General features: G+C 38.4%; 1 protein-coding gene across 1 annotated transcript in view; it reads right to left on the bottom strand.

Moving 5' to 3' along the window:
- Positions 1–16,198, bottom strand: part of Ddx10 (DEAD-box helicase 10) — a 285,891-nt gene extending 269,693 nt beyond the window's left edge. The window contains exons 1-6 of the mRNA XM_040285171.2: positions 15,896–16,198; positions 5,857–5,917; positions 3,862–3,992; positions 2,744–2,902; positions 1,474–1,594; positions 563–752 (exon numbers count right to left, since the gene is read on the bottom strand). Coding sequence (XP_040141105.2) covers positions 563–752; positions 1,474–1,594; positions 2,744–2,902; positions 3,862–3,992; positions 5,857–5,917; positions 15,896–16,192 — 959 coding nt within the window. The 5' untranslated portion in view covers positions 16,193–16,198. The remainder of the gene's footprint in view (positions 1–562; positions 753–1,473; positions 1,595–2,743; positions 2,903–3,861; positions 3,993–5,856; positions 5,918–15,895) is intronic.
- Positions 16,199–16,433: the final 235 nt, after the last annotated feature.

Raw genomic sequence — 16,433 nt, 5'->3', positions numbered from 1 at the left:
GTTATTTATGTATCTAGAAACTCACTCACACTCCCCTCATCTATGGAAGTGGGGAGGAAGAAAGTTGGTGAATGGTAAAATACCTGTTAACATCTTATAGAAAACTATTTGTTCCCTAGTTCACATTTGGGAAATGCTTCATTAGAGCATTCTCACATTTAAAGATACATCTAGATTTTGAGTAACTTTAACCAATATACTAACTAGGATTTGTACATCTAGTAACAAAGTATTTTATTCCTAGAAAATATAAATTTAAAATACCAAATCCCTGCCAGGCACAGTGGCACATGCCTGTCATCCCAGTGACTCAGGAAGTTAAGGTAGAAGGATCTCAACTTCAAAGAAAGCCTCTGCAACTTAGCAAGACCCTAAGTAACTTGGCAAGACCCCATTTCAAAATAAAACATTAACAAAGGGTTCAGGATATAGCTCAGTGGCAAAGCACTCTTGGGTTAAATCCCCAATACCAAAAAAATAATAATAATAATAATAAACAAAATATCAAATTCTTAAACTAAAAAGAACACTAGTTATTTTGATTAAATCCAGGAGTCCATACCTGTATTTTGCTTTTTCATGAACCCATACATACTCAGGGTTTTTCAAGCTCAAGCGTGCAAGGTCCTTTACTGATTTAGTTTGTGTTGCTGAGAAAAGTAAAGTCTGACGTTTCTTGGGAAGATTTTCAATAATAGCATTCATAGTATCAGCAAAGCCCATATCCAATATTCTGTCTGCTTCATCAAGAACTAAAAAAGGAACATGCAAGTTAAGCTATAATATTTAAAATAAACATTAAATGCAATGTAGTATCCTAAACAATGGAGTACTGTAGACTAGATCCCAAAACAGAAAAAGAAACATTAGTAGAAAAACTCATGAAATTTGACCAAAATCTGACATAGCATACCAATGTCAATCTTATTTTTTACAAAGGTATCATAGTTACCTAAAAGATTAACACCAGGGGAACTAGGTGAAAGACATAGGAACTCTTACTATCACCATGACTTTTATTTAAGTCCAGAAGTATTCAAAAGTAAAAGGTTTATTAAAATACATATTAGGTAAAAAGACCACGTAAAAAAGAAAGTTCATTTTAAAAATGACAATTTGAGGGTTGGGGATGAAGCTCAATGATAGAAAACTTGGTAGTATGAGCAAAGTCCTGAATTTGATCCCCAGCACCACAGAACAAAACATGACAATATGACATTTCAAGTTAGGAGAAGTGGGTGTTACCTAAACTAAAACATTGTTAGTAGTGCCTAATACTAAAGCATCTAATTTCATATGTAAAAGTACATATAATACTTTCATTCAAAAAAAAGGCCTAGCTTGTGCTCTCTGGGTTGAGAGTCTAAATGCTAGAAAAATTGCATTTTATCCAATAGAACAATTCTATCATTAAAATTTATGAGGGCTCTCTCCAAAGTAAGCTTTTTCTCTTTAGAAATTCATGAGACTCACCTAACATTTGGAGATTGGTGGCATGAAAACATATTGTTTCATCCATGTGTTGCAGAAGCCGACCTGGTGTGCAAACGAGTATATTTATGTTGTTGATCCTCTCAGCTTCATGTTTCAGATCCTGAAAATAGTTGTTTCTTTTGATTACACTACGTCTTAAAGCAGCCTGTGTACTAATACTACAAAAGCCATCCACATGGTATTTCTTCATAGCAGCTTAAATACTCTCAGAAATAAATGTAACTACTCCCTTCCATTTCTGTAGTACATTCACATTTATGACGTAATAAACATCTTTAATGAAGACCTAGAAAGCTCAGAGTTCTTCTAGATTCTTAATCATACCCAGGATTTTAAGGCCAAGAAAAACTATCTAGGAAGCTCAGAGTTCTTCTAGATTTTTAATCATACCCAGGATTTTGAGGCCAAGAAAAACTATCAATTGAATGCTCCAAGAACTGATTTCCTATTAAGTCTGCTGGAACTAGTTTAAAAACTGGAATTACTCCCATTCTTTAAGTCAGGATCCACGAGCACTGAAGAAGCTCTCTCCACCATTGCCTGTGCTTTTTGGACTGAAAAAGGGTTGAGCTTTATATATTAAGAGTTTCTATCGTTGAGAAAAAAGCCAGAGAACATTGTTAGTGCTGTGTGACAGGTACAAGAATAAACAAGGGTTTGTGGTATAATTCTTTGTTCTTGTATGTATGTTTACACAGAAATTCATGAAGTATTTATGCCCATAGTCTGAAGGAAACCCCAGCAGGGGGGGAAAAACAAAGCATTTCAGATGTACTACAAGGTAGAACAAAAGCAGTAGGTTCAACCACAACCCAAAATTAATATTCCTCAAAACACTCTATCTTCTTTTTTCTACTGTTGATATAGCAATGTTCTAAATTATCTGAACCTCTAAGTAAAGGTACTAGGGTCAAACACTGAAATGTTATCTTTCCAATGTACAGCAATAAATTTACTCTAATTAGTCTATAAATCTGTCTCAGAGCCTTATCAATTCAGATATCCTGACAAAAATGGACTTCTGAACCTGCAAAATTGACAATCACTCTAGATGACAGCAACCACACCAAGAAAAACTCATGAAATTTGACCAAAATCTGACATAGCATATCAATGTCAATCTTATTTTTTACAAAGGTTTCATAGCTACCTAAGAGATAGGAAGCCAGTTCCTCCCTATCAACTGCCACAGTGCTACCACATAAGTTACTAAAGGCAGGGAAGGAAGGACAAGGACAAAAAGACAAACCTTTCCACCAATGATGAGACCCGCTGAGAAGTCATGGTTCTTTCCTACTTTTCGGAGTACCTCAAAGGTCTGATATGCCAGTTCTCGTGTAGGTGATATTATCAGAACACCCAGCCCATCAGTTGAGGTCCACTGCAGACGGTATAAGGCTTCCAACACCTTGAAGACAACAGTAAATTCATGTTCAATAAGTCTTTTAAAAAGTTAGCTTTTTTGATCTGGCTCTCAGCCTTGCCACTCCAAATTGAAGGCAACTTCCAGGCACAACGCATACTACTCCCAGGTTTTACCCAATCTGAAAGAGACTATTTTTCTTCCATCTACCAGAAGCATCCACCCCCAATTCAGACAGATAAGAAAAGACGACCGATAGCAGCTCATCTGATGCCAGAGTCATGCTATCAGGTGACTGGTTATCAAAAAAGTCATAGTCCACTGAAATAGATTTATGAAAATAATAATAGTAAACTCTTATCTCTATAGCTATAGTTATAAAGTGACTGGATTCTAATTGTAGAAAAATAGTGCTATTTAAAAAACACACACACACACACACAAAACACCAGAATTTAAAAGAGAAAAATGTTTTTTTAGAACTTGGAACAAAAATTGTGATTTCTCAAAACCAATTCTCTCGCAGTACTCAAATCAAAAGACTAACTATATAACAGATATAAGCAATTCTACTGTTCTACTACAAAGGATAGCTATCAATGTTCCAGAAAATTCTCAACAAATGCCCACTCCTTGAAGTGAACATATTTCAGCCTTATCCTAAACAGGTGGCAAGTATAAATGTTACTGGCAGGCTTTCTGAGGTGAAAACAGAAATAGTTTTCTCCACCAGTCCTACTACACATGAAATATCCTGCCCCTTCAAGAACATACTAGCTTATCAAGATATAGTAATTCATTCATTCAATAAGTTACTTAGTGCTTGCCATTGAGTTGGAGAATATGGTGGAAAAGAGGACAGATATGGCTCCTATCTGAAAAAGCTTGCATTCTAGCCAAGGAAACCCAACATGAACACACATCTTTATATAATTATTTCCATTCAGCACAAAATATTATAAAACTATATAACTGAGGATCTGACTCATTATAGATGTACTTACTGGAACAAGAAAAGCCAAAGTCTTGCCAGATCCAGTTTTGGCAGCTCCAAGTACATCTTTACCTTGCAAAGCCAACCCTATGGTCTGCTTCTGTATCTCAGTTACCAAGCGGTACTGGGCTTCTTGCAAACCTGGAATTGTGGATAGAAAAACAGTAATTCAGTGGACTGGGGATATGGCTCAGTTGATACAGTGCTTGCCATGGGTTCAATCCCCAGTACCACAAAAAAAAAACAAAAAAACAAAAAAAAAAACAGGACTTCAGAAAATTCCTGTACAATGGTGTTACAATTTCAACTGTATCTTCCCACCTCAGAGGTTCCTATGCTAAAGCCCTAATCCTCAATACCTCAGAATGTGCATTTGGTGAGAAAGCTTTGAAAGAGATAATTAAGTTAACTAAGAGCAGATTCCAATCCAAAAAGACTGATGTCTTTATAAGCAGAAATTTGAACAAATACACGAAGGGTGCAGGTGCACATAGGGACAACCATGTGAAGATGCAGCACAATACCATATAACCCAGTGATCCCACCCCTAGGGTTACATGCCAAGTATATGATATCAGGATGCTGAGGTATCTACACTCTCATGTTCATGGTAGCACACTGTCCACAATAGTAAAAGTATGGAATAAACCTGTGCATGAGTGGATAAAGAAAATACAGTATACATATAAAACAGATTATCCAGCATTAAAAGGAAATCCTATCATCAATGATAACACTGATGAACCTTGAGAGAATTATATTAAATCCAATAAGTCAGGTACAAAAAGACAAATGCTACATGATCTCACCTACATGTGAACTCCAAAAAAGCTAAACTCTTAAAAGTAGAAAGTAGAATAATGTTAGCAAAAGTTAGGGATTGGAGACAATTTTGCTCAAAGAATACAAAATTTCTAGTTTAGATTGAATAAATTCAAGAGATTTGTTGTACAGCCAGGCATGGTGTGCATGCCTGTAATCCCAGCAGCTCAGGAGGCTGAGGCAGGAGGATCTTGAGTTCAAGGCCAGCCTCAGCAACGGCAAGGCACTAAGAAACTCAGTGAGACCCTGTCTCTAAATAAAGTAAATACAAAAGAGAGCTGGGGATGTGGCTAAGTGGTTGAATGCCCCCAAGTTCAATCCCCCCAACAACAACAAAAAAAATCTACTGTACATCACAATGACTACAGCTAATATACTTGAAAACTGCTGACAGATTTTAAGTAGCCTTATTACAAAGCAAAGTATTAGCATGTGAGATAATGCATGTTAATTAGTTTGATTTGTGGCTATTCTACAAAGTATGTATATGTTTTGGAAATACCATGTTGCACAATATACATATCTATACAACTTTTGTCAAAAAAAAAAAGAAAAAGAGGCAACAAGGAGGAGGACACCTGCAAGGCAAAGAGGAAAGCCTGGAAGAGAATCTTCCCTCATGGCTCTGAGAAGAAACCAAGCCTGCCAGCACCTTGATCTTGCACATCTTGCCTCCAAAATGCAATAAAATTAATTTCTGTTACTTAAAGCCCCCAATTGATATTTTGTTAGGACATCCCTAGAAAACTAATACAAAGTGTCACATCTTTGTTCTCCTGCTTATATTAACAAATACAGTTTCATTATTTAGAGGCTCCTGGCATCTTTTTCTCTTTAAAAAAAAAGAGAGAGAGAGAGAGAATTTTTTTTAATATTTATTTTTTAGTTCTCGGCAGACACAACATCTTTGTTTGTATGTGGTGCTGAGGATCGAACCAAGGCCGCACGCATGCCAGGCGAGCGCGCTACCGCTTGAACCACATCCCCAGCCCATCTTTTTAATCAATGGTTTTTTAGCCAGTTCAGAAAGATTAAAAAGTGACAAATTATTAAAAATCATTATTTGCCTAGGTTTTTATAATATCAAAATTGTTTATAGAATAAGATTTTTCAAGTTAACCTCTCTTTAAATCATCTCCCTTAAAAAATAAAATAACATGTTCCAAGATTACGACATACCTACCTTTCAATGTTTTTTTAGACAAGGGGAAATCTGAAAATCTTGTAATTTCATTTACATTTATCTGGGGGAAAAAAGATAAAGAAAATGTCAGATAATGCAATCTACTGAACAATTTATGTTTCCTATTAAATCACTTTTTCTCTACATTGTGCTGCCTAACCCATCCTTGATACTGAAGGACTGAATTCAACCATCATTTCTAAATAAAACCAAGCCTTATTATTGAAATATTTTGAGAAAGGTGTCATGAATTGAAAATTAGAATTTGGAACTATCCCAACTGACCCTCCCCCAAAAAAAATCCACTTAAAATACATGACAACAAAGCATAATGGTCCATGCCTAAAATACCAGCCACCTGGAATGCTGAAGAAGGAAGATCACAAGTTTGACATCAGCCTGGGCAAATAATCAAGACCCTGTCTCAAAATTTAAAAAAATAAATAAAAAGGACTGGGGATATAGCTCAGTGGTAAAGTAATACGGGGCTCAATTCTGAGTACCCCCTTACACACACACACACACACACACACACACACACACACACACACACACACACACATACAAAGCCACCACATTACCTATACCTTGAACATCTTTAACTTCCAAATATTAAGACAATCATCACAGCATCAACTGGGGAAGGAAAATTTATTTTAAGTCATCTTTCAAAGCTTATCAGTTTAAGAAATAAGAGGTAAAATGACTACAAACTATGGACTCTGGTGAGACTAGTTCTATTTGCACATGTTAAAGATTTACATTACCTGGAAAAACACCTCAATAGCACAAAACTCTCAATATTTTAACCATAAATCAGGCATATGAAACCAACCTAACTAGTCATTTTAGGGTATATGATGGAGGGCTATTATTTCAAAATAACCAGAAATGTCTTGGGTCATATTTTGAAGACACAATAACATTTTGCCTTTTAACTTTACATAATTCAAATGTTCATTATGACTGTTCTTTGTTAGCATAAATCAAATTTCCTTTATTTCATGTTAGATACTCAGGAGAATTATTTTATTACAGATGCTGAATGCAAGAACTACTGCTCAGATCTGTGAATATGCTGCCAAATTATTCATGACTCACAAAAGAGAAAAGCTGCATTTGTAAGTTTCATTTTCTTAAATTACACTCTAGGCACTAAAGGCATGCCAACTGTATTTCATTTTATAATCTATACAACATCTTTCCCACAATTCTTAAACATGGCCCAGGCAGGATTATTCTCTGCCCTCCCATACTAAAAACAAAATATTAAAACATTGTCTTAATCCCTACAAATCATTCCAGATTGTCAATGGAGAAGAGGTAGAATCAGCATTCAAGAATTGTTTATTCCAATGACATGTTGTCCTAGCAAGGAATTTCATTTGTAAAATAATCTTCCCGACAAGACATTAATTAATATGATATGTGTCCCTCTCTTGCACTTGTGGTATTATAAGCTAACAAACTATTTTCACAGGGAACAGAAGGCCTGAGGTGGAAAGAGACTGGCAATGCACTTTACAATATGGGTCCAAAGATTCAGCCAAGGCAAGGTGAGCTACTCAAAGTAGGGCACATCTTCCTAACATCTGTTAACTTTCTACAGGGGAGTTTGGGAAGAACATAATTGTTCTAGAGCTCCAGGGTCAACCACTGCAATAGAGATACACCATGCTCTTTATTTATTTTTATTTTTTAAAGAAGCACTGAGGACTGAACCCAGAGCTTTGCACATACCATGCAAGCACTCTACTGTGCTACATCCCCAACCCTGGGCCACATTCTTTAAAGAGTTTACCAGAGAAAAGAAAATTTTGATTCTGCTGATACACTAGAACAGGAGTCAGCAAACTATGTCCTACAGATCAAATCCTTGGTTTTGTAAATAAAATTTTACAGTAACACAGATACAGCTAGTCAGTTACACACCGTCTATACAGTTGATTGTTTGACCCACACAGCCTAATATTGACTATGTGACCTTCACAGAAAAGTTTGCCAACTGGAAGATTCTCAGTTATATTCCAAAGATACCTGAAATCACAGCAGAAAACAACCATCTTGCTGAGCAACTCAGGAGGCTGAAGCAAGAGGATAACAACTTCAAGGCCAGCCTTAACAATTTAGTGGGATCTTGTCTCAATAAATGAATGAAAAGGGCTGGAGATGTAGCTCAGTAGCAAAGCATCTCTGGGTTCAATTTGCAGTTGCCAAAAACGGCATCATACCCTTACCCCATCCCTTCATCCCTTAGAAACAAACAACAAAAGTCAATTCCAGCCAGGCACAGTGTAATCCCACTCGCCTATAATCCCAACAACTCAGGAGGATGAGCAGGAGGACCGTGAATTCAAAGGCAGCCTCAGCAACTGTGAGACGCTAAACAACTCAGTGAGACCCTGTCTCTAAATAAAATAGAAAATAGTGCTAGGAATGTGGATCAGTGGCTGAGTGCCCCGGAGTTCAATCCCCAGTACCAAATTAAAAAAAAAAAAAAATCAATTCCTATCTGTATAACCCTCACACTCCCTCTAAAATCTGTATCATTCTTCCGAATTCATAAAACAGAAAGTTTAGAGATGGTCCTTATTAAGTACTTCCACACAGGTAGAAAAGCTGGAGGGAACAGAGGGGATTTTAGGGTGGGAACCACTTAACCACCTTCTTATACTCTAACATCTACTTCTCAAAAAAGTGAATAATGCCTACAGTAAAAAGGATAAATGTTCTACTTACAGCAATCTTCAACAGAAGATAAACAACTTGCCTCTAATTACACCAGACCAAATTTTGATTAAAAAACAGGACTCTAGGTAGTACAGCTGATCATAAAAGCCCAAATGAACCTCATGTTGAGTCTGTGTCAGTCAGAAATAGAGAAAACAATTCCTGAACTAAAACAAATAACTCAGTATTTGTGAGTAAACCTCAGTCTCCAGATCTGCATCAGTCCAATACACACCCTCTTCCACACACCCCTATATAACAGCCTTAGAAATACAGCCTCAAATCTCCTGCTTCAGGGAGCACAGCTGGCTGCCTGCGCTGTATCCCTCTAATCCAACAACACTGAAAAAGTTGTTCTTCCCCTGGGCTGCTCCCAGTCAGTCACTGAGCTCCACAATAGTAGAACTACAGTTCTGCTTAACCACAGTCCAATATATATTACACTGAAGCTCCAGGAATAAATAACTCCTAAGTTTTATATTATTTTTACTACAGTATACAGTTATAATTATTCTGCTGTGTTGTTGTTAATCTCTAACTGTGCCTAATCTATAAATTAAACTGTATTATAATTTATGTATAGGAAAAATCATAGCACATTTAGGGTTTAGAGCCATCCAGTTTCAGAAGAACAGCCACTGGCAATTTTGAAATGAATCCTATGTAGATGAGGGGGTGTTACTATACAACTACAGGCCCATTCTTACAGGCCAAAGGATTCCTGTAAAGGGTGTTAAAAGGAAAATTTGTTAGACCAAATTCAGTAGTTTCTTTGAGCAGAACAAAAAGAAATTGTGATTTGGGCAGCTCTCAGAGCCAGAGAAGTTCTCAGAATTCCAATCAACAATGTGATCAGTCAGCCTTCACATGAAAACAGCTCAAGACATACAAAATAACTTAAGTGGCTCTATAGCCTAGTCAATCAGCCAATTAGTTACAGCTTAACTTGTTCACTGTGTATATCCTCATCAGGTAACTGACTACAGGGTCTTCTGCAACCAGCTAAACCTTCTTATGGTTAAACTCTGTATTGGACTGTTGGGCCCAATGCAGAAGCTCAATCCTAAAACATGGCTTCCTTCGGAATTTTACATGGTAAACAGTCAACCTTGGAATGAGGACTCTCCAACAACTTGGCCAAAACTGTCTTAGAATTGTGCTTCACTCTGATTCTTTCTATCTACTCCCTCTTCCTTCTCCTTCATATTTCACAAATATTTCCTCCCAATAAATCTCCAACTCACACAATCCCATCTTGGCATCTGCTTCTCAGTGGACACAACACTGGACTACGCTGATGGGCTCCTACCTGGTCTTTTGAGCTACAAATCCTTTCAACTTGGATATATCCTGCCTAACTGCTTCCAGATGAAAATTCTATGAGCATGGCCTCCATATAAATTTCCTCTTGTTGCTGTACAGATTATCATACTATGACTTAAAGCAACAAAAATTTGCTACCTTACAGTTCTGGAGGTCAGAGGTCCAAATGGGTTTCACTTAGCTGAATTCGAGGTATTGGTAGAGCTACATTCTATCTGGTGACTTTAGGCAAGAGTTCATCTCCTTACTTTTTCCAGCATTTTCCTTAGCTATGTACGGCCCCTTTGTTTTCCATTTCATTTATTTGAGACAGGGTCTCCCCCCCCCCCTCTCTCTCTCTCTCTCTCTCTCTCTCTCTCTCTCTCTCTCTCTCTATATATATATATATATATATATATATATATATATATATATATATATATATATATATATTGCCCAGGCTGTCCTGAAATTCCTGGCTTCAAGCAATCTTCCTCCCTCAGCCTTGGCAGTGGCTGGGACTATGAGCAGGCCCAGCAGGCCCTGCCTCCCAATTGAAAGACAACAACAGACTGGAGTCAAGACTTTCTGACATCACATGACTCTGAATCTTCTGCCTCCCTTTTCCTCTTGCACAGGTAAGGATACATTAGGCTCACTTGAATACGTACCCTAAAGTTTGCTGATTAGCAATCTTCATTACCCCTTACCATCTAATACAATCACAGGTTCTAGGGATTAGGAGGAGGCATTATTCTGCCTACCACAGTCTCCACAGTCCTTCATAATCCACCTCCAACCCTCTTGCCCAACCCCATTTGAAGCCAGTTCAGAAACACATACAACATCCCAAGGAGTATTTCCTCCCTCAAGAAAACCATGTGTTTTCATATCACCTTGTGTTTCCCCATGCTGGTCCCTCCTCCCAGAGGGTCCTTGCCAATAACTTCCATCTTCCAGTTAATTTAACTCATTAAAGAAGAAGCTCCACCCTAAGCCACCACAAATCACTGGAAAGCCTGTGCACAGCAGAGGCATATGGGAAGGCTTAGGTGCAGAGGATGAAATCCAGCCCACATTCAGCTCTTTAAGCCAGGCTTGCAGCTGCAAGCATCAGGAAGAAGGTAGCATGCCCAGGGAAATGTGCTTTCCTAACTCATCTGGCCAGAGGAGTGATGTATAGAATAACTTTTACCTAAATCTTTCTTCCTCTAATTACACCATTTTCTAACTGCACAGCCCTGAGTTACATATTTCCTATTTGCTATTATAATATTTTATACATATTTACTATTATTGTTAACATTCATCAAAATTTATCAGTCCCCCCAACCCACTGCCCTGCACAGTTCCCTAAGGACCCAGACATGCATTTTTTCCATGAATATTTATGTAAGCTTCAATAAGCATCTGTCAAATTGTTTTAAAATGTTTCTGAATCAAATTGTTCAGTATATCTTCAGCAAGACTACTGAGTACTAGCTGTATACCATGGCTCTGTAATAAGTTTTACACACAAATGCTACCACCTGAAGAGTAAAATAATAAGGGTCTGTCCCTTGGTTACCTGGAGAATAGCAACTCTACTGTTCAAATGATTGTTACAGTATTGCTAGTCCTGGCAAATGATTTCACAATGCATTTATTTCTTGACCAAATCTTAAGAAATGTTTCTAAAATTTAAAAAAAAAAAAACTGGAACAATGCTACAATGCTGAGGGAGATTAAAAATCTGCTCCTTCAACTCAGTAAAAAGACTGGGATTTAAACATCCATTTAACAAATGCAACACAATAAAATATAGTGGTTTGGAACTTCAGTGTCAGAAACTACCTAGGGTAGTAGTCATTTACTATCTATTAGTCTTGCCATAACTTAAGGTTTCCTCAGCTATATAATGCAAAGAATTTCTTAGGGTGGTGGTTGTAAGGATATATCAAGTCAACATGCATAATTTGAAAAATGTTAGTAATTATTTTTAAAACAAGTGATCAAAAAGAATGAATCAATGTTGCTAACTACCCCCAAAGACAAGGGAAAAAGGTTTGGTATTACACATCAAGCAATATCAAACACTGACTAAGCTTCTTCTAAAGGACAAGCACTGTGCTACCAGTCTCTGAAGAGAGAAAAGATGAGCAGAAACAGTCATTAAATTTTAATGGTTTTGATTTCTATAATGGCATTAAAATGATACATACTCCATAGAAACTGTATTTCAAATTTTGAATTTTGATCTTCTCCCAATACAATACTCTCGGAATGCTGGGCAACAGTAGCAAGCCACAGCTGCCAGTTAGCCCCAAGATATAAAGAAGGTAAGCAGTGGACAATCCATAACGTGCCGTATTGCTAAGCCATGACATTCAATAGGTTAGGCTTATTAAACATATTTTGGACATGATATTTTCAACTTACAATTGGTTTATCAAGATATTGCCCCATTGTAGTAAGTCAAGGAACATTGTGCTTATCAATGGTCTCTGACCTAATCAGAGTTTACAAAGAAGTTAAAGAAGCCAATCTTCACAACCCAGTGATAAATGCTGTAATAATGTAACAAAATGCTACACACAGATGCACACCTGGGGAGGTCATGAAACAAGGTTTAAGCTAAATCTTGAAGGCCAAGTGCTAGGATGGAGGGATGGGTATGCTTAAGGCAACCGCAATGGAAACCTCAAATACCAGGACAAGAAGCATCAAGGAACATGGTCAATTCATAAAACTGCAAGTTGTTCCTTTACATATACCCACTATGTACCACTTGGTTTATGTATGTCATCTCATTTGAGCCTTACAACCCTCTCAATAGTTAATAATCTGTTCACTAAATAAGGAAATTGCAACTTGAAATGTTGAGAACTTGAACTGAGATTTAAACTAGCTTTACCTAACCACAAATAACATGCTTGCACATACTAGAATATGTCAACATATTAAGGTATCGGACAATTTTCCTGAAAGCAACTGTAAGCCTGTGAGCCAAGGAAGGATTATATTTGAATGTGTGGTTATTCTCCTGTGGTACACGCTGGGATAAGCAGGTATACACATTTACCTTATAACAACTCCAGTATGTATGCATTTATCTGTTTTACGGATGAGGAACTAAGGCTTTTAGAAACCTCAAAAAGACAGTAGTTTGGGGCTGGGGTTGTGGCTCAGTGATACTGGGCTTGCCTCACACATGTGAGGCAATGGGTTCGATCCTCAGCAACACATAAAAATAAAATAAAGGTATTGTGTCCCATCTACAACTAAAAAAAAATTTTTAATTAAAAAAAAGGACAATTTAAGTGATTTATTTTCTTCATATGCTTTGTTGTTGTTGTTGTTTTTGTTTAAGACAAAGTATTTCTGAGTTCACCAGGCTGGACTCAAATTTGTGATCCTCGTGTCTCAGCCTCCCAAGTCGCTGGATTACAGATGAAAGCTACTATGCCAGAATTTATTGCATTACTGAAAAAGAAAGACTCCTATTTTGTGATGCTCTGTTACTAATAAAGAACTATGATTTTAAAAGAGAGAGAGAGAGAGAGAGAGAGAGAGAGATAGAAATGATTAGATTTTCTTCTTGAAAAGAAACTTTTTAGCAGCACTACAGAAGATACATTCAAGGACTATAAGACACAAGAGCCAAATCCCATTAGCCATCTTTTTCAATAATCAAAGTTATACAAAACACAATACCCATTTGTTCAGTATTTCTATGGCAGCTTTTGTGTTACTACTCAGTTCTGCCCTTATGACCTACATAGCTGGAAACATTTACTATAATTTACACAAAAAGACTGCCAACTCCTGTTGTAAGCAATAACTACTTTGGTAATGCAGGCAACAGATGATGCAGCCTGAATTAGGGCTTTGCAGTAGAAATGGAAAAGCATTCAAGAAACAAGCAGTGAAAGATCACCAGTGTAACTGGCAGAATAGCAGGTAAGAGAAAAGTACCATTGATAGCTCCTCCATTTCTAGCTCAGTGGTCTGTTTACATGGTAGAACCAAGATGTACTAGGATAGAAAAAGATTCCCAAACATGTCCATGCCCTAAGCCCTACCTAAAACCTGTAAATGTTACATTTTATGGCAAAAAGAACTTTACAAATGTGATTAAATATCTTAAAATGAGATTATCGTGAATTATATGAGTGGGCCAAAAGTATAATGGAAAGTGTCCTTATTTAAAAAAAAAGAAGAAAAAGAAGAAAGAAAGAAAGAAAGAAAGAAGGAAGGAAGGAAGGAAGGAAGGAAGGAAGGAAGGAAGGAAGGAAGGAAGGAAGGGGTAAATCTGACACAGAACAGAAGAAGGCAACGTATTCATGGAGGCAGAGACTGGAGTTATGCAGCCACGAGCCAAGGAACCATAGCAGCAGCCACAGAAGCTAGAAGAGACCGTAGAGCCTCTAGAGGAAGCACAGCCCTGCTGATACCCTGATTTTGGCCAAGTGAAACTGATTTCTGGCCTTCAGAAACATGAAAGAATAAATTTCCTTTGGTTTAAGTCATCAAGTTTGTAATAAATTCTTACAATAGCAATAGAAAACTAATACACAGGGCTATGAATTTAGGAGTGAATGCTAAGGTATGACAGAAAATATAATGGCTACTGGCATTTAAGATGTCCTATGATACAATTAAGTAAAGACATCCAGCACAATCAGAAATAAGGATGTGAACTCAGAAGTGCTCTAGACAGAAATGAGTCAAGCTAGGGCTAAAGCTATACTCTCTAAGCAATTCTAGTCACAGTCCAAAACAAAAAGTAACTTACTTTATAATGGCTTATTGAAGTATTGTGTATACAACAGTAGCAATAATAATATAACAGCTGATATATTAATATTTCTATGTGGCAGGCATTGCGCAGAATGCTTTTTTATGCATTTTCTTACTCTCCACAACTTATAAAATAATATTATGATGCCTTTAAAGACAAGAAAAGGGAAGCTCAAAGTCACATATGAGTGAGCAAGAGCCTGGGTCAAATCATCAGCTTAACTCCAAAACCCAAGGAAACAAACTCTAAGCTCTACTTAACCTTACTATTGATCTCAGGATCATTTAAAGGAAGGCTATACCAGCATGACAAATAATGACTTTAAAATCAGGAATGTTCCACCTGTTAGATCCCTGGTAACACTAAAATAGGGGCAGTCACTGACAGAGTAGGGTGGGAGAAGGCCAACATATTTATGAGGACTCAAGAGTAAGGAGGAGAGCAACTGTCATTCCTAAAGAGCCTGAGGAAGGAAAAGAGGTCAGCAGGTCAAAGGACTGAGTATCCCAGGGATACTTATCTGGGAACATCAGGGACAATGTAGGGATGACAGGTAGCAGAAACAGACCAACAGTCCAAATTTTCTACACCAATTCTTGAGTGGGAATGCGAAGCAGATGAACATGAGATGGGCACAGGAAAGAGGAAGGATGATATTGAGGGGTGTGGTCTGATTTAATGGTTAAAAGCAAAGGCTTCGAAACATCATCTGTAGGTGTGTGAGCTTGGAATAAATTTCTTAATCTGAGTCTCGATTTTCTTCACCTGTATAATGGGAATATTAAGAACCATACTTGAGATCAAGTCAAAGAATTCATGTACAACACATGATGGGGAGTACTTAAAAAGGTCTGTGTTGTTGCTTCCGTTGTCATCAGTTTTATTACTACGAATATTATTGTAACTATCACAGCATTAGTCTCCCTACCCTTAAGTACCACAGCATTTCTAGCATTTTTTTCAAGAACAGAGTGATGAGCAGAAGAGTGAGAGTCCCAGGCTGTGGCACCCAGCAGACCACCGACGAGGCCTCAAGAGGACCCCCGACACTTCCTACTCCACTTCCTTCTCCAGCCTAGTGGACTAACGGTACAATCCCCAGGCCAGGTCCCGAGTGACAGACCCGCCGCCTCCCCCTCCAGCCCATCGCCGCAGTGACACGCGGGCTGCGGGCTGGCCCCATGCGGGTCAGGGGCCGGCTCGTGCCGCCCCCGACACCGGCCTCACCTTCTCATAGTTCTGTATAAGGCGGCTGATGCCTTCACGTTCGACCTGCCACTCGGGCTTCTTCAGCTGCTTCCTCAACTGCTTCTTTTGGTTCTGTCTATGGCTGTGTTTTTTCTTCCAGCGATTGAAGCTCCGCACCGGGTCGGATCGGGTTCCCTGACTCAGAGAGTCAGCAGTTTTGCCCATCGTGGCGGCGGCTACAGCCTGGACAGAGCTCAAACACGAGATCCCTAAAGACCAGGTGGAGGTGCGGCAGAGTTCACAGAACCAGCGTGGGGAAGACGCACCGAGGCGCATGCGCGAATCCGTAAGCCCGACCCCGAGCTTTTGGAGCCGGGGCACTCGCCAATGACCGCCTGGGAGAAGCGGACGATGATTGGTGGTTCGGCTTCCGCAGGGAGGAGCCGTCCTCAGGAAACCCGGTTGGGAGGGTCTGAGGAAAAAGGCGGGTTTAGCGTTCCCCAGTCGCACGCCGGCTCTTTAAAAAGACGCATGCGCGCTGGTTTCTGTCGCTCCGATGATTTCACATTACTTTTTT

Source organism: Ictidomys tridecemlineatus, chromosome 4, assembly GCF_052094955.1.
Source record: "Ictidomys tridecemlineatus isolate mIctTri1 chromosome 4, mIctTri1.hap1, whole genome shotgun sequence".
NCBI classification, from domain to species: domain Eukaryota; kingdom Metazoa; phylum Chordata; class Mammalia; order Rodentia; family Sciuridae; genus Ictidomys; species Ictidomys tridecemlineatus.
Note: the sequence above shows the minus strand (reverse complement) of the source record. Positions and strands in the feature narration are given on the sequence as shown.